This window comes from Gymnogyps californianus, chromosome 2 (genome assembly GCF_018139145.2).
Source record: "Gymnogyps californianus isolate 813 chromosome 2, ASM1813914v2, whole genome shotgun sequence".
NCBI lineage: Eukaryota > Metazoa > Chordata > Aves > Accipitriformes > Cathartidae > Gymnogyps > Gymnogyps californianus.
Window position 1 is genome coordinate 33,311,877 of NC_059472.1, and position 18,694 is coordinate 33,330,570.

General features: G+C 38.6%; 1 protein-coding gene across 1 annotated transcript in view; it reads right to left on the reverse strand.

The window, feature by feature from the left end:
* Positions 1-18,694, reverse strand: part of ZFHX4 (zinc finger homeobox 4) — a 127,167-nt gene that overhangs the window by 4,627 nt on the left and 103,846 nt on the right. Inside the window, exons 5-8 of the mRNA XM_050891392.1 lie at positions 13,493-13,626; positions 13,139-13,339; positions 10,201-10,318; positions 3,955-9,348 (exon numbers count right to left, since the gene is read on the reverse strand). Coding sequence (XP_050747349.1) covers positions 3,955-9,348; positions 10,201-10,318; positions 13,139-13,339; positions 13,493-13,626 — 5,847 coding nt within the window. The remainder of the gene's footprint in view (positions 1-3,954; positions 9,349-10,200; positions 10,319-13,138; positions 13,340-13,492; positions 13,627-18,694) is intronic.

The following is an 18,694-nucleotide window of genomic DNA, read 5'->3' on the forward strand; positions in this document are numbered from 1 at the left end:
TAGAATAGAAAACTCACTAATCTTGAAGAAACATTCTAATCCTGCTAACTCTTTTAAGTGACTATCAAAGAGGAGAGACTTTTCTTTCACTTGGAGGAATCAGAGGGCTAAAAATATAAAAATGAAACTGCTACCAATGGGCCAAAAGCAAACAGAGAACAGAATTTAGTGCCCTAATAATAAGGAAAGTAATTGCTGCTGAATCAAATTTCTCTCTTGATAAGATTTCAAAAACCACTAAGTACATATTACCCAGTGATGTGTGCATTCTTGGAAAAAGCTGCTGTGAATCTTCAAGGCAGCCCAGGCTTAAGTGATGTGCAAAGAACCTATGGTAATGATGATGACATTAAAAGGTTCATAGAACCAGTATTAATAGCTAGAAGCAAGATGAAGCACTAGTTTTCTGCAAGGGATCACAGGCAAAAACACAAAGCTAAGAAGAAAAGAGAATGTGAATTTTAAGAACAGCTGAAAACAGCAGGTGAACTCTTCTATCTACAGTCACCTAGAAAATAAGAAGGGGCTTGAAGAACAAAGATGAGCCAGAGCTAAAATTCTGTATGAATTAGAATTCCACCAAATAACTCCATATTAGGAATTATGCTGAGCAAACATAGCAGTAATTTTGAGACCTTGCTCAGCATTTGATGCCCACAAGATGGTATATTTACATTATCTAGAGAAACATATCCCACAGGTGAGAGGATTCTTCAACATATCATCCTAGCACCACACAATAATTCTGACATTAAAACCCATTTGTTTTAGAACAAAATAACTGAATTTAAAGTTAATAGATCCTTTCATTGAGAAATGAGGCTATCATATTTTGACAAATCTAATAAACTTTGCAAAGAAAAGTCCAGTTGGAGCATTACATAAAGAAGATAAAATGAACTGTAGTTTGAATATTTCCATCTTTTGTGATTTAGCATTATTTTCAAGTGTTCCATTTCAAACCCTTTGTACAAGAAAATATTGCATTTAAAAAAGAATAGTATTTTGCAAAATTTAGCTGGGTTTTGTACCTTTTTGAAAACCCACAAACAATACTGGATGCAAGAACATGAAAGTGAAATCCTTCATAAACTTGTAGTAACCAGTGAAACTACTCAGGCTAATTTCTCTGTCTAGCATGAGTAAAGAGAAACACAAAAGAGAATTTTAAATGTGATGTTTACTGTTGTAGTTTCACTAGTTCCCTGTCTTAGCAAACAGTAAACATACTCTTTAAAAGTGAGGATCTTACTAATGTTGACATTGTCCTTTAAACAAACATGTAGGACAGAACGGATGGGCTTTGCCACAGGAAATACAGTTACCAACCCTGTAAGCATCAGTGAAAACAGGTGAATATTTGAATATAAGGGATCCCAGCGAGACTTCTTCTGAAGTGCATTTTCGAGATTGGGTCCGAAAGAGAAGAAATGACACACTTGCAGTGGAATTCACAAGAAGTAGACTTGAAGTATAGGATAGTCAGTCATCAGGGAGTTAGCTTCAGAAAATGCTTCATGCAAAGAATGATGCAGAACAATTGTCCTGCTGACAGAGAATATACATGCTGCTAGGAGAACCGTAGCCGAAGAAAAGCTTGCTTGGAAGCCTGCTTCCAAAAAAGATACTTCTTTAACAATTCTTAGCATCAAATATGAATATGAACTATCAGCCAAAGCAGGGTAGAGAAGAAAACAGAAATGAGTTAATTAGGTGCAGAAAATACTACTGTTGAGCACGTACTGGAGAACATCTGAGTATATTACAGTTTTTCTATCATGAATGATTAAAATAATCTGGTTTTTTCCACTCACTATGACTGCTCCATTATGTTTCATTAGAGAATGGAGATTTATGCATGCAAGTATTTGCCAGGCAACAAAAGGGGGATGTAGGGGCTATTTAGCATATGGCAGAAGAAAAAGTTAACAACGAGATTCTACTAGCTAGTTTACACAGTGGGCTTTGCCCACGATGGGCTAATTAACCTTAAGAAGATGCAAGATGAAAGGGGGTAAAAATCCATCTCAATTGGCAGCGCACTGTGTATGCTATGGTTCTAATGGTTCAAATTTATCTCAAAGAAGAGATATTTGGTGGAAATTAGAAAATCTGAAAATTGAATCATTATGGACCAGTTGGCCTGCAATAATACCTTTTGTATTATTAACAGGACAATTTACAGACTCTGAGGCTACATTGATACTAGCAAGTTAAACAGTACCAGGGAACATTTCCCAAAAACTGAAACTAAACCATCTGTAAAGTTAAACAGTAAGAATGGTCACTGGCACTGTTTTGGCCGGGGCCAACTAGCATTCTCCTAAACAACCCCTGAGCACAGCTGAGAGGCTATCAAGGGTCCACGACCATTCCCAAGACTCACTTTGCATGGGGACTTCCTTTTTTTGAGAGTAAAAGAATGTAATAATATCTTCCCAAGCAAATTTCATTTAGTAATATAGACAAAGTCTGAGTTTTCTGAATCCCATTTTACCTGAAGGTCAACCTAACCAAAGCCATTTAGCGAAGTTATATGGAGAAACCATATCTATAACTCTAATGAACAACCAGCCATTTTTGGACCTGGACACTGTATGCCATTAAGAAGGAAATACAACAACTTTATATTTCCTTTATATGCACTCTCTGTGCCAATAACTGTTTGACAAAAGCCAGAGGGCACTCAGCCAGAGACTGCATTGTGGAAGGAAAGCCATTCTGATCCAATGAAGAGAAAAACAAGATGCTTTGACCACCACTTAGGGAAACAATAACGTGATCATCATCAATCAAAGCAGAGCTGGGTAGCAGAGAAGACATTGCTACAGTCTTAGTATGTCTAACAACACTGGTGATTAAGCCCCTACCTTACTTGCCAAAGTGAGTTGCTTTCTAAATCAAAGTTGAGAGATCAACAGCAAGTGGAATTACTGGGTAAAATGAGGTGAGGGGTCTTAACCAGCTCCCTAATTCTGCTGTGCACATATTTGATATGAATGTGCAAAGTTAGAAGATGAATGGGAGAGCTTCATTCTGCAAGGCTGCACTCACGATGAACTCTGACTGCAAAACTGGAGCCTAATACAAGAAAATAAATTAGGTTCATTCTTTGAGGACTAAGCAAATCATTCTGCAGAAAACTTGATTCTCTAACGTCACTGAAACTTATTGCAAGAGGAAGTGCTTTCCAGTGTGAGCAAAAAAAAGCGTCAAACCAGAGTCAAAACAGTCAGTAAAACAGAGTTACGTGTTCAGTTAAAAGTGCAAGCCCAAATGAAGTGGTACATGTCTGCAATGACTTTACAAACTAGGGGTAGGAGATATTCAGCAGCTTCTGGAATTTGGATCACAATGAACCTGCCATTACAAATCACCTTCAACAAAAACGTTATCATCTTAGCAGGCAATTATTCAGAAATATAATAGAAGGTCTTGGGCAGCATTTTATTTTAAATATTTATTCTGAATTAAGCAACAGGTTGGACTGGTCTAAGGGGTGGACCAAATGCCTGATGAACCAATAATGTGGGAATTACTATTTTGTGCTTCATCAGATGTTACTTTAAGTATTTGCATACAAAAAATTTACATACAAGATTCTAACCCAAGTTTTGCCTAAAAGAGTATCATTCAAAACAAACAAAAAAAGCATAACAATGCTATTATTATATTGCTTTTGTTACAGAAGCCTAATATGGACTAAAAACATTTCTGTCAGTTAGATTTCAATTAATTTTTTTTTTTTCCCCCCCAAAATCCAAAATATCATCCAGGCTACCACAACAATTGAGAATTGCACTAAGTACACCTCATAGCAACAGCTTTTAGCTACTCACACCAGTCTCACAAGCATGATATGAATGCATAATATGCTGTGTTTTAGAAGGGGATGGTGACTATGCAAGATGATCAAATTAATAAAATGAGAAAATCATCCCCTTATAGACTTACTGTTTGAACTTTGTGGAAATCCAGGTAAGGAGGATGGACCATTCATTCCAGGCAGAAGAACAGGAGGAAGGCCAGGGAGTCCTGGATAAGCTGCTGGCAAACTGATACCATGAAGAGAACTGCTGTCCATCATGCCTGGCTGCTGTACTGTTAATCCTAGCACATCAGTAGCCTTCTTTATGCGATCCAATTCTTGCTGTGCCATCAGCTGTCTAACCGTTGTAGGAGCTAAATAATCTTTCTCCCGATCTAGCTGACTTCCCACAGTTTCTCTCACTTTTGTAATATGTTGTTTGGAAAAGATATGATCTCTTATGGACAAACGCGCAGAATATTTCACGCCACACAGAGAACATTCTGGCTTTGTCCCATCAGGTCCAGTCTGATTTATCATGAATGGCTTCCCTATGTTAATTTTGAATTTCTTCTCTTTAGCCCGGGCATTCTGAAACCAGACCTGGACCACACGTTTGGGCAGGCCAATCTCATTCCCTAGCATTTCGCATTCCTGCATTGTTGGAGTCCGGTAGTCACTAAAGCAAGCCTTGAGAACTTTAAGCTGAAGGTTACTCATTTGTGTTCGGAAACGTTTGTGGCCTGGCCGATCACTGTTTTTGGATTTAAAGGGATTGCTAGCTCCAAATGGGTTAGGTGAACTTGGATCAGCTATGCTTGAAGTTTCACTGCGGTCGGCGTTATCATCAGGGTCATCAGTAATGTAGTAACTTTGGTCATGATCACCATCTTTTTCACTGAAATGTATTGACGGGCTTGTTAGGGAAAAGATAAATTTATCGTCAGTATTCTCATTTGTAGGTGTAGTTGCAGCTTTTGATAGCGTGTCGTTCACAAGTGGTTTTGGTTCTTTGGGAGGTGATGCAGGTTTTGCATCCCCTGAACTGCCAGTCGTGCTTTCCATTTCATTGTTCCCCTCATCCCCTGTTGTGGCATCGCTAATTGCTGTATTAATTGATGAAGTCTCATCAAAGTCAGTCTTGTTTTGATCATATCCAGAGTCAGCAGGAGGGGCATTCAAATTTTCTATGTCCTCACTAGACTCTGCTTTAAAAGAAGAAGGACTTAAGAGGTTCTTCGGTGACATTTCTGCAGTTTTGCTAACAGGGGTTGATACAGTGGAGGCTAATTCATTTTCACTTGATAGTTCAGTTTTTGCTAATGACAGTGATGGGTAATCAAAAAATATGTACTTTTGTGGACTTTCTCCTCCATCTTCAGTTGATATCAAAGGACTCGGAGGTAAACTATAACCGGCCTGTTTCCCTTCATTCCAATGTCGAGAGCGAATGTGACTTTCTAAAGCTGATTTTGCTTTAAACAGAGCTCGACAAAAAGGACACCTTTTATGGGACTGGGCTGGACCAACTGCACGGAATTGTCCCTTTCTTTCTCGGGCTCTTGTGTTCTGAAACCAGACTTGTACAACTCTCTTTTTCAGTCCCACTTCACGTGCAATGTGATCTAGCATCTTTCTGGTGGGGTTGGAATCTAGTAGGTACTTTTCATAGAGTATTTCCAGCTGCTCTGGAGTAATTGTAGTTCTTAAACGCTTATCACGATGTTGATCTTCTCCACTGTTTCCTCCCTCTTTCTCACTACAGTTATTGTCTTCTTTATCATCTAGTTTTCGTTTCAGAGAACCAGAAACTGTAGCAGAGTGTGCCGTATGTGATGAGCCAGTTTGTGGTGGCATCTGAGCAAGAGAACTATTAAGTAACTGTCCAGTCATCAAAGGATTATTGGGGTCAAATATCATATAGGGCATATCCATTGGTCTTTCTAAAAACTGTGAGTGAAGAAATTGGTTTTGGGCTGCTAGGAAATGCATGTGCTGGTGCTCTTGCCAAAGTTCTAGAGTTGGAAAGGCAACTGTACACTGATCGCATTGATACTGTAATAACTGAGGAGGTAGACTGTTCTGTAGAGAAGTCATTGAAATTGGTAAAGGACTGGAAGGAACAGGTGTGGTTTGTGATGCAGAAGGAGGTCTCCCTACTATCTGTGATTGTTTTTGTTGCTGTGGTTGAGAAGCAGGCGGCTGAGGGTCAGAAGAGGTTACTGGAGTAGACTGTACTGGTTTGGCGCTTTGGGAAGTTGTATCAGTTTGCTTAGAGATGGTTTCATTTTGTTTTGGCTTTTCTGTGGACTCTGGCTTAGGAGAAGCCTTCTCAGGTTCTGGTTTGGGTGATGGAATCAAAGGAGTACTAGAACCAGAGCCAGAGCTTGCTGCTGTGACTGCCAGGCTTTTTGATGAGTCATTTTGGCCAGAAACTGTGCAGTTCTTATACACTGTTTGATCAGAGGCATCCATAGAATCTTCAGTTTGGCTTTCATCTTGAGCATCGTCATCTTCGTCTTTATAACATTGCTTTTTCTGGTGTGTAATCAAATCAAAGATCCTGGGAAAAACCACACTGCACTTTTTGCACTGATATTGCATGTTACTAGTTCGAATGTAACGCTCATTTGTCAGTTCCCTTTTCTCATTGTCTTTAGTTTCAGCTTGATTTTCATAACTTTTGCGAGCTTTTTGTCGTGCATTTTGGAACCATACAACAATAACTCGAGTAGGTAGGTTAAGTACAGTTGAAAGTTGTTCGATTTCATCATCCTTTGGATAAGCATTTGTGTCAAAGAAGTCTTGGAGGACACGAAGCTGGTAGTCAGTAAACCTAGTCCTAGATGATCTCTTGCTGAAAGATGCATCAGACTTGTAAGGTTCTACAGCTGAAGGTTGAGGATCTATTCTGATATCTTCCAATACTGTTATAGGAGGGTTGCTGAAGTTATATGGAGAATCTTTATTTCTCTGTCGTTCTTTAAACAAAGTATTACGAAACCAGTGCTTGATAACTTTCTGTGAAAGACCAGATTTCTCAGCCATTTCTTGGATCTGCTCTTCACTTGGAGAATTGTTAATATCAAAATAAGCCCGCAAGATTTTTAACTGGTCATCTGTGATTCTTGTACGTGGACGCTTGAACTGAGAGTGCCGCAGGAAATTGGGATCTAATCCCAGCTGCTGCTGACAAAGCTGGGTAAGATCTGCAGATAAAGTATCCATTGGTGGCAACTGGAGGGCAAGCTGAGGAGGCAATGCAGGATGCTGCACCGGCTGCATCATAATTGGAGGGAAAAGCGGGAGATCAAGTGAAACGGGAAGCTGGACTTGAGGTGGGGCTGATGGTGGTGGTGGTGGAGGAGGAGGTGGTGGTGGTGGAGGCGGCGGCGGTGGTGGTGTGGGTGGTGGAGCTTGCAAAGGAGTGGGAGTTGTGTTTTGAATTTTTCCAGCCCCAGCTGAAGAAGGCTGAGAAGGAGTTGGAGGAGGAGGAGGTGGTGGTGGTGGAGGAGGCGGTGGTGGAGGCGGTGGTGTTTCTGGAGAAGATGGAGAAATTGGATAAAGCTTGTCATACGCCTCCCTGTACTGTCGGGCAAACTTTTCTAATGCTCCATATGGAAAAAACTGTCCATGCACATGTTCTTGATGACTCTTCAGAATAAGAATGTTGGAAAAGAGCTTACTGCAGGTTCCACATTCCAGTTTGTCTGTGTTTTCACCTTCACCAGTCTTGCTTTTTTTCTGCACTTTTTGTCTGTTCTCATTGTATTGGATAACTAACTCAAACCCAAAGTTCTCCAACAAAGCCTTGGCTGCATTCCCCCTTGCTCCAGAAGCTATTCTGGGTGGTGGGAGGGTTGGTTCTGAGGATTTTGGCTTCTTCATATCTTTGTTTTCTTTTAGTCCTTCATTCTCATTAGTAAACTCTTGCTTTGGCTTCTCTTGTTTCTCAGAAATTTCTTCTGACTCCTTATATGATGGCATATCCTTTATCAGCTGGCAGTCTGTACTTACCAAGGTATTTTGCTCTGCTTTCATCAGCTTGCTACTTTGCTGCTGCTGTTTTTGGGACTGAAGTTGGGGTTGGGTGGATTGATACTGTTGTGCTTGTTGCTGCAGTATCTGTAGCTGGGTTTGGCCAACATGGTGCTGAGTTTGTATCTGCTGCTTCAAATCCTCTAGCAGTGATCCTGTCATACCAGCCATTCCAGGCATACCGAATGTGGCAGAACCAGGCAAACCCAGATCTGGGCTTAAGCTAAATTCTGTCCCAGGTATATAGAATGGGAAAAGGAACTGAGGCTGTTGAAATTGCAGCAGTGCTTCTGGTGTCATTGGAAAGTGAGGCAAAAAAGCTGGGTTTAGAAACTGGGGTTGAAAGAACGCAGCTTGCTGTTGCAGTTCATGCTGTAGTTGCATTTGAAGTTGTGCTGGTGACTGGGGTGGGTGATGTGTAGGCTGAGCAGAAATTAATTCAGAAGCTTGCTTTTTATTTAATTCTTTGGCATCTAAATGTGTTTCTTTGCTGTTAACTGCTGGTAAGCTCATAGATTCTAGCATTCCTTGGCTGGGGCTATTAACATTCCCTGCTGCACTATTTCCGCTACTTATATTACCACTTGGTTCTAATTTTGCAGCCCTTGCCTTTGTCTGATGAAGCACAGATCTCATATGGATTTCCAATGTAGAACTTTGGCTATACGCAACATTGCAAATGCTGCATTTGTAGGGTTTGTTGTCAGTGCTGCTGTTGGTTTCTTGAGGGACAGGGCTTGATGCTTCCTGCAAAACCTTTTTGAGTTTATGTAGATGGGACACTGAGTTATAGTGGACCAAGAGAATGTTCTTTTGGGTGAAAGACTCTTTACACACTGTACACTTATATGGGCGAGATGGATCTAGAAATTTTTCCATAGTAAAATTTGGCCCTTTTCTAAAAGGTAAGGTCCGCTTTGGTTCTGAGCCCATATCATCTGGAATAGAGCTACTATCGCTTCCTACAGGACTTGCTTTACCTTCCTGGTCTATCTCATAATCTCTTTCTATTTCCTGTTCTAGTGCATGATCATCTTGTGCCATACTTTCACTTTCTGCCCAGAGTTCACCATTGACAGGTAAAGATGCACACAGCTGCTGAAGTTCAGCTTCATTGAGTTCAGGGTGGCCTGCTTCCAAGTGTTTTTTTAAAGCCTGGAATGTACGGAAGCTACGTTGGCAAAGACTACACATGGTAGCTGCCCGAATAGCATGATACTGGGAATGTATCTGAAGCTTCTGCATAGTCTTAAAAGCCAAGCTACAATGGTTACAACGGTACTTATAGACATGGCGGTCAGAAACAGAGAGCTGTTGCTTCTTCTGCTGTTCATTTAGCTGATCTGTCGAGTCAGTGGCCTTTATATCTTTACTGCTGCTCTTATTCCAATCTGGTGTTTCAGTAGATTCCTTTGGTGGCTTCTGTTCCTCAGTCTTAATTTCCATTCCAGTTTTTGATTCATCGATCCCAGGGGTACTTTTCTCATCCACAGGACTTTCACCTAGTTAAAGAAAGTGAAGTGTCTTTTACACAAGTAGAATACAATAGCACATAATATTAATTTTTTTTTTTTTTTTGGTCAGAAATCAAGAGAGGCACCTGGTATGCTAGGTGTTGTGTTGGCCTAGCAAAATATAGCAACCCATCCTTGCCCCAGAGAATAAAGCAGACAGGACCATCAGGAGGTTAAAAAAAAGTAATAAAATCCAAACACGATGATCAGACTGGCAGTGGCAGTTGGCCCAGGAGTGGCATAGGGCTTCTCTTTGTCCTAAGGTAGGAGTTTATTGGTACAATGGGAGCGCCAAACAAGAAAAGGAAATAAACAGCAGGAAAGAGGGAGGGAGTAGAAATGGGGACAATAGGTAGGACAGGTGATTAGAAAGGAGGAGGCAAGTGGTCTGAGGAGAGAGGGAGGAGCATGCTGCGAGAGGTAGCAAAGCAGCTTCCCAGGACAGAATACAGTAAGTGTCCAGGATAAGAAACCTAGTATTGGAAACACAGGCAGAATCACTTGCCTAACATCCCCCATTGATGTTGGTGAAAGTGCCACTGTCTTTTAGGACTGGGTCTTATTTGCTGGTTAAACACCGAAGGTCTTACCTTCAAAGTGGCTAGGCACTACTGTTTAATTTTACCTCTACCAAAAGCAAACAGTCTGGCATACACGTGCATCCTAGTAGCTCTGCATGCGTGCAGTCAGCCAAATTCAGGCCCCGTGTTATTTTTCTCTTTTTATCTCTGTGGCTATATGCAAGCCAAAAAGGATTCAGTTTACTAAGAAAGAAACAAGTGGTTTATTTCTAAATTGCCCATACCTAGCTTTTACATGTCTGGGCTTTTTCTTGCATACCTGGATATTTCCCAGATCCCTCAGCTGTAATGGTTGCAGGTGTGTCACGTTCAGATTTCTCTGAAGCAGCTGCTGGCAATAGCATACTATTGGGCATCATGACATCTGGTACAGGAACCTTTGAAAACCAGGAACACATTATTATTGCAGGAAAAGTCACACTATTTAATACTATACAACAGTATGAAATTATAATTCAAAAGATCCACCATATCTGGATCAAAGACTGCCAGTACTAAACCAAGATCTTGATTCAGTCCTTGATAACGGTTTCTGACAGACCGCAAATCCAGAGCATCGGGTGTCCCTTGGTGGAGAATCAACTCAAAATAATCCACAATAAGGTGATGCTATAGAACTACATACACTCAATATTTCATTCGTCTCAATGTCACCACAAAGAAGGTTTTGCTGGCTATGTCAGGTTGGTCGGATTTATCAGGGGAATTCTCCTCAGACATCCTCCAAAGACAGAGATCATGTTGAGATATGGTCACCAGTCAGTGCTTGACTGAGGGCATTCCCACTTTGCTTCACTTGTATTGTTTTTTAAACAAATGCTGGACCTTCCATGATCTTTGAAAGAAAATTGTAAGTTTATTTCCATACAGAAATAGCAACTTATTTCCATTTAAAATAACATTCTTCTCTTTCTTGTCTTCAATTGCTTATGCATCTTCTTCAGACTGCTTTACCTGTTGTGTTATGCTTTCAAATTATAGACAGAAATCTTTGACAGATGTGTTTTTATGGGTGTCTGATAGTACTCAGTTTAGTTAAGTCGACATGAATATTTGCTCAACACTTCATGTTTTCCTTTTACCTAGATTTTTAAAACATACTTGTATCTGAAATAAAGGATTGTCTAGGGGTTTGTACTAAGACTTAGCAGGACTGGGTTCAAACTCCTGCACTGCCAGATTCTGTCTAAATGACCTTGGCTAAATCAGTTCGAACTGTGCTGCAGCTCCTCATCTACATAAGGATAGTACTTCCTTACTTCATACAGACGTAACAAGAATATCCATAGGAGAGATTTTTGAGTGATTGAGTAAATTACTATAATAATGGAGGCTACATACATTACTAGGTATGAGTAGAAACACCTTTTGTTCCTCTTTAACAGTTTAACAAAATATTTGAAACCTTTATTAGGATACATAAGAATTATATATATACATCTGTATATATATGTATGTACGTATATCAATTGCCTATTGGAAAAAATATTCTAGACATATTTTAAAAAGCCCTGGGCTTAGTGTATTTGTAATTTAAACAAGGCATTAATAGCATCCTCTCAGAGGACTAGTGACTTTGAGTTTATTTGGGAGGGAAAGACTTTTTAAAAAAATGATGTAGATAACTGTAAATGTCCCAGAGAAGAAAAATTTGCCATAAGTGGTATTTATTTTGTCATCAGAGAGCTCAGATATGGACAGAGCATATTAGTGTTAGCAACTAGGACAATTTAGATGATGCAGATTATGTTTTGCAATTTCTTTCTCTGTCAAACAAACCTTTTTTTTTCCTCTCAGAAACAGTGAGACAACTCCCCAGTACCTGGAGAGGAGAGGAGAGATTTCGAAGTTGCCCCATTATCAGCATAGAGAGAATCATGGAAAACTTGAGAAGAAAGCTAATGCTGCTCAATATGGAGTGAGGGGTTTCCATATTTTTCCAGTTTCCTAAAAGGGTCTGGGACAGTTAAATTTCTACTGCATTTTCCTTGTGGTGGGCCAAAATCACGTGGTCTGGCAGAGCTATAGTTAGTAGAAAACCAAGGAAAAGAAAAGAAGAAACCCCAATTCTGTATTTGCTCATCAGCACTAGGTAAAAGGAACCCTAGACCTTCAGTCAAGAGCTCTTTGAATTCTTTCTTTTTTTTTTTGCCACTTTACTTGGGAATGAGGTGGTAAGCCTACAACCACAACCATATAAATGAAGGAGTCATCTATGGATACAGAAAAAAATCCTTAAGAAGGTGGATCCCTGAGATTTCCAAGTGCATTTCCTTTTAAAAAGGCAAGACAACCAGAATCAGGGTGTCTTAGGAGGTCTGTTTTCTAACTGAATCTATGCTGTAATAATAAATACATTCTAGACCTGATTGTGTCTTTACTGACATTGTTTTGAATGGTGCTGAGTCATTATTTTTCACATAAATTTATAATTTTGACATGGTTTGTACAATTTTGCAGTGAAGAACAGGATTTTCCTGGTGAGATTGGAATGGGATTCATCCTCCAGATAGAGTTTGCTGGTTATAACATTCATCCCAATCATGGGGAAGCCAGTTCAAGTCCCTGTTTGATCCAGGGTAGGTACGTGAAATCAGATATTCCATATCCTAAAGAACTGACCTAACTAGATTGCTACCTATTGTTGGACTTGCCTTTCTGTTTCGTACTCACATTTTATTCACAAAAAAACTGAAAAGTCTTTTATGCAGAGACAGAAAGTAAAAACCAGGACATTCTGTACAATAAGAGAATTGTGTTCTCCAATTAGCATCACCATTGATATTTTACAGTGGATTTCATGTAATATAATGCAAGTACAGCCCAGCTATACACAGGAATCCTTCTACGTTTGGGAACTACATTCTACAGGGAACTCCTATTATTTTACAAACAGAAGTCACAATACCTCTGAGACCTGGATATTATTAGACCTAATTTACAGGTGTGCACTTAGAGACGTGGACAGGCTTGATTTTTCCAAGTCAATGAGGAACTGCAGGCTTTCAGCATCTTTGAAATCCACCTTCAGTCATTTTCCCAAGGGACATCAGTCACTGGATGAGCTGGCAAGAGAACCTAAGAGTCCTGACCCACTCCCCTCCTCGGGCTACCTGAATACTATGTCACAACAAATACATTGCCCAGAGGCCCGAGTACGTTTCTGTAGCATGTGCATCAGTATTTGGAACACTTACTGTCATGAGCAGTTTCTCCACACAGTCAGGGGACACACTGTGCAAATGGGTCAAATGAAGCTGGAGATGCATTTTGTTGCTGAGGACATCCTGGCAGAGGGGGCAGCAGATAACAGGTTGCATTGAATGCTGTGACAGGACATGCATCTGGATACGATTTGGGTCCCTACTATTGTAGTTACAATAAGGACATTGATAGAACTGAAAAAAATCAAATTAAGATGCAGGCTATTAGTCAGCGTGCTTTTTATAACTTGCTGATATTGCTATTTTAACAGCATATCATCTCTGTTTCATTCTTGAGTTATTTGAAAGAGTTCTAGAATGCAATTAAATTGTTACATTTTCTTTTACCTGCTCATGACAAAATTTATTGTCCTCTGGAGGCTTTGATTTTTTAGCTGCACCATCCTCTTCTTTTGCCAGAAGAAGCTGTTGTGCCCCTACCACAGTGTTCACTTTTGGTTCCTTCTCTGGTGTGACTATTCCTGTTCCGAAAACATAATTTTTAAGAACATATTTTAAACTTTAAAATATCCTGGTTTACAAAGAGGCTGTGATTCCAAAGGTCCGTATTGTCTTTTTTTTTTTTTAAGTTCTGAGAAAAAATACAGTGAATAAAACAACTCTGGTAAGCACAAAGGTGAAAATACACTTTTATCCTTGATGGAGACTCTATAAATACATTTAAAAATGGACTCGTCTCTACTGTTTAGATAACCTTAGGTTGCCTTTAAAGATTAATCAATAATGTTCTTTCTTTAGTAGCTCAGTATGAATTTGTGTATTACATTAAAACAAATCAGCTTTTGCTTAAAAATCCTGTTTTCCAAAATAATTAGTTTGCTGCTGTTTAATTACCCTCTCTCTTTTCTAAACTGTCTGAGCAATATGATTATTGTGCTGTTTTGATAACTCCTGTCTGGTTACAATTCTGAAGCTAAATATAGTGAGGCTTTAAAAGAAATACTGTGGAGAATAGGATTTCAGAGCTAACTTAATATTAATTATATACAAAGATCAGTCATTTGGGATTGCGTTAGATGTTTACACTGTGAATTTTTATACTCCAGCATTTGTGATCAAAACCAGAAAATAATTGTTTTCTATAGACAGTTCTACTATTAGAGTATTAAATACTATATTTAATATTATGCCTGAACTAGCTGTGTAATGCGGCCCAGTCTTGCACACATCAAAGAAAAGAGTGCCATTCTAATTTCCCAGTCCATCAGAAAATTCTTTCCAGCGTCAATTTGCCAGATAATCTTTTCTGCTAGGCTGGATATTACAAGAGCATTGGGTAGGCATGTCACATACATCTCACGACAAACACAAAACCTCATTTACCAACCATTCCAATCTCATCATAGTGCGGCATCATCTGACCTTTTTTCTGCTGTTTATTATGAGTATTTCTAATTTTAACTTTCAATTTTCACCATCTTCCAGTCAATTTGCAACTAAATTATTTCCAGGGTGAGGACACTATCACTGGACACTGGGTGCAAATACATCTTGAAATGCAATGAAGCTAAACCATTGATTGCTATCAGACCCAACGTAAATATATAGTCCAGGGGTAATCTGATTGTATGCTGTGCATGAAGATTTATCTTGATTTTTTTCAATCCACATAAGGTTCATATAAATGAACAAATTGCACCTCATTGCACAATAACCTAGGATTAATTTTAAAATAAGGTCATGGATGTTTTGGCAACAAAGTAAACATGAACAAAGAAAATACTTGTATTTTTCTGTAGACAAAACCAAGAACTTTTTATTCTTATTATTTTCATATAGACTTTGTGCAATATTTGATATTACAAGAGCAACATTAAAGAGAAGTAAAATAAGAGAACAGTTTTCAAGGTAAATACCAAACCCTCATGGTACAATAATAAACAATTGAAAATTGAATCATACAGGGACATTTTCTGAAAGGCATTTTTTTAAAAAAACATAAACATATTTTATGACTTATACATTAATGGTGATTTCCCCACACATTGTTTTTCATTCCTAAGTTGCTAATTATTTCTTTTGGTGTAATTTAGACCAGTAATTTTTGCATGTTCTTGCTCAAATTGAAGTTTATTCCTGCAATATTTCCCTACTTTTAATGACCAATTTGTCAACATCAGTTTAATATCTGAACAAGCTGCTTTCTGGAGCCCCACTGAATTTTTACACTCTCAGGAACTGATCCTGGAGGCCTCATTTAGACTACTCAGTCAGTGCTGTGCCAATGACCTGAAGGTCTAGGGATGCTTAAAGGCAAAATCTACATGATGCAATCACATAAGGCACCATTTTATTACTCACTTTGGTTTACGATAATACAGCAGTCCCTGGCCTATCTGTATTTACTTGGCAATACACCATTATTATTTAAATGTCTTAACTGTGAGAATTATGGGAAGTAAAAAAGTGACTTACTATATTAACAGAGAAAGGTTGCTCCTCAGATTTTAGAAAGATAGGTTCAAATTATTAACCTCTCTTCACTTCCAACTGTCAAAAATGTCTAACAGTTGACTACCGCTTCTTACCTTTATCATATGTCAATTTTAAAATGTCCCTTTTTAAAGACAAATGGGCCAGAATCTCAGCTGGTGTAAACGGACACTGTTATACAGGAAGATGAATTTAAAAACCAAAATAAAACAATTCCTTCTCTTCCGCTCATCATGATAGATTGTTCTCAACAGGTTGTTATAGAATTTAGGATCCAAATTCTACTCCAAAATTCACTTGTGAAAATGCATTTAACTGTGTTTTGGCAGTGGTATTTAACTGCTAGTGAAATTTAGCTTGGAGTGCACTCTGTGTGCGCCTGGGCACACACAAGGTTAATATTACACATCATCTTCCACCACAGGATGGAATAACTTAATTACTTCAAAGGGCCTATAATAATCATGAAACACATAGTTCTTGTTTCTATAAAAACAAGGGGGTTTTTTGGTTAAATTTTCTTTTGCGGTTAATATAATAAAACCTTAGAGTTATAAAACACTGTGCTGGGGTCAATAAATGCATAACAAAGCACAGCTTTTTACTATGTTTACTATGATATTTGTATAAACTGTTAAAATTTACAGAGGCTCTGTTGTTTTTGTTGTTGTTGTTGCTCTGGATTCATTCAACCCCAAGCACTGTTACTTCTTAAATGACCAAAGTTCCATCTGGCCTATAGTAAAGTAACCGAGTCCGTGACTTATGGTGAGCTTTGCAAAAAAAAAGGGAGGTTGATTCTTCCCTCTGGCATGGGGACACCACTCGCCCCTGCACGTGGTGAGGACTGAACCCCCCCAAGCCAGAGTATACGTGCCAAAACCAAAGGAGATCGGCTCCTTCCTCAATGGTCCAGCTATTACAACTCAGTGCCTCGTCTTACTGTATCAGCTTTCTGCTTTCCATGTTAATTCACTGTTTTAAGGAGCTTCCTGTAGGGAGGCTGAACAAAGTTACGGTCTTATAGGAAAGGTATTGAAGGAGGCGGGAGAGAGGAGAGAGAATATTCTGGTCCCAAGCATGCTGTGTGGCACTGTTTTCATAGCTAGAGGTTCCACTGGCGTGCTATTCTTACTAGGCAGTTGTAGGAAAAGACTAAATTCAGTTGTTATTCATGTTTTAAATACACGCTTTTTATTCTCGAGATACATTATTTGTTGTTTTTTTTCCTAATTGTGAAACAACTGTAATTCATTTTATAATATAAAATAGGCAGCATTATTTTAGATGAATAATGTGATTTCAATACATTTAGCTCAAAACCTAAGTTTAATTATAAATAAGTGCCATGAAATAGACTAGTCAATGACTGCCTGTCAGTTACAGAATTATTTAACTTGTGTAAGATTGCTAATATAAAAATGACATAATTCACTGCAATTCAGATGTCATCACCTTCGTAAAATTTTTGAAACCCCAAAATAAAAATAAAAATGTTTGTGTGACTAACAAGAAGGAGAAAATTAATAAAATATGTATACTAGTGAAAAAAATATCCTGGAAAATCCATAATCAAAATACTATTTTCTTATTTATGAATCTATGTTTTTGATAAAGATTGCATAATTTAAGACTTCTGACACATCAGATGATATTATTCAGCCTCAAAATAATTCTAAAATTATAATTACTGGTAAAGTATTCTTTCTAATTAGAGTAGAATGAAAGGATAATTTTCATTGCAATAATGAAGGTTAATTTCCATCCTTCCTCGTGTTTACTATCTTATTAAAAAGTGCTCCCCTTAGCCATGGCAGAGACATATTACATTTTCAATGCAAATGTATTAATCTGGATAAATTCCATATTAATTCTTGCACTGCATAGAGCTGTAATTTGGATTATAATTAATCTAAAGTGGCACTAGATTTAAATGACAATATAAATGAGGCATTAGTAGGCTTTTCTATTCTGAATGAATATTCAACAAATATAACTTGCATATTGCCAAGTCTCATTTTGAAAGCTCTACTCCTTGAGATAAGGTAAGCAATACAGCACAACAGCTTACACAAACACACTGTTACTAAATACATGTTAATCCTTTCTCGTCTAATAGATTCTATGCTAAAGAGGGGTCACACCACTTTCCTGTCTAACTTGTTAGTATTGTGATTAATTTATTGGTTTTCCTGAGATTTCTTTGGCAAGACTTGCAACACTCAATTCATGAGAAAGCCCAAATTAACATTCAATTATACATAAGCAGTTATGCAGTCATTAGAAATACTTGTCAGCTGAGTGAAAATTAAGATGATAGTCTGAATGTTACATATGCAGAATTAATTTAGATTAGGAAAATAAAAGTTTCTAAAAGATTTAGGATGTTACAGTACAAACTATTTTCTGCAAAGCACAAAGGCAATCATGTATTTCAGCCCTTGTTTTTATATGAATCTTACTGCAAAGTTATTTGTGTAATTGCTGGCACGGGAATGCAGAACAATTATGCTGTTTTTTTGTAGTGCACCCAGTAGGCATCTGGATATAGGTTTGTCCTAATTAAACTTGGCCCTTATGAGCGGCTAATCCTGATGGAATTCTGAGAATTCCCCTTCAGTATTTTTTTCTAGATTCCATCATTATTTTTGCTGGAGCTTTAATACCGTATTCTTTCTTGAACAACTATAAATGGACCTGCCTAGGAAAAAGAGAGGGCTGACAAACTCCCTGAAGAGGTTCACAGTGTCCCCTAGGCAGAGTGTATGGTAGGAAATGCCGGCTGCAGGTGGCTGTCACCCCTCTTCTGGTGAGTGTCTCCTGGATAGCCCCTGTTGAGACTGCACAAGAGGACCTACGTCGGCCTGGGAGCTTGGCTTTACTGTACTGCAGACAGTTTTTACCAAGTCAGAGAGCCAGCCAGAGGGGATATATATTTTAAACCACAACACAGTTTCTTGCTCAACATCATCCTTGTCATCATCGGCCTTTCTTCAGTCTCTTGATCTCGAAAAATAAAGTGACTGAAGAGCAGTTGAGGTTCTAAACTGTGATGGGTACCGACCTTAGCACGCCAACAAGCAAACTTAAAGAAAG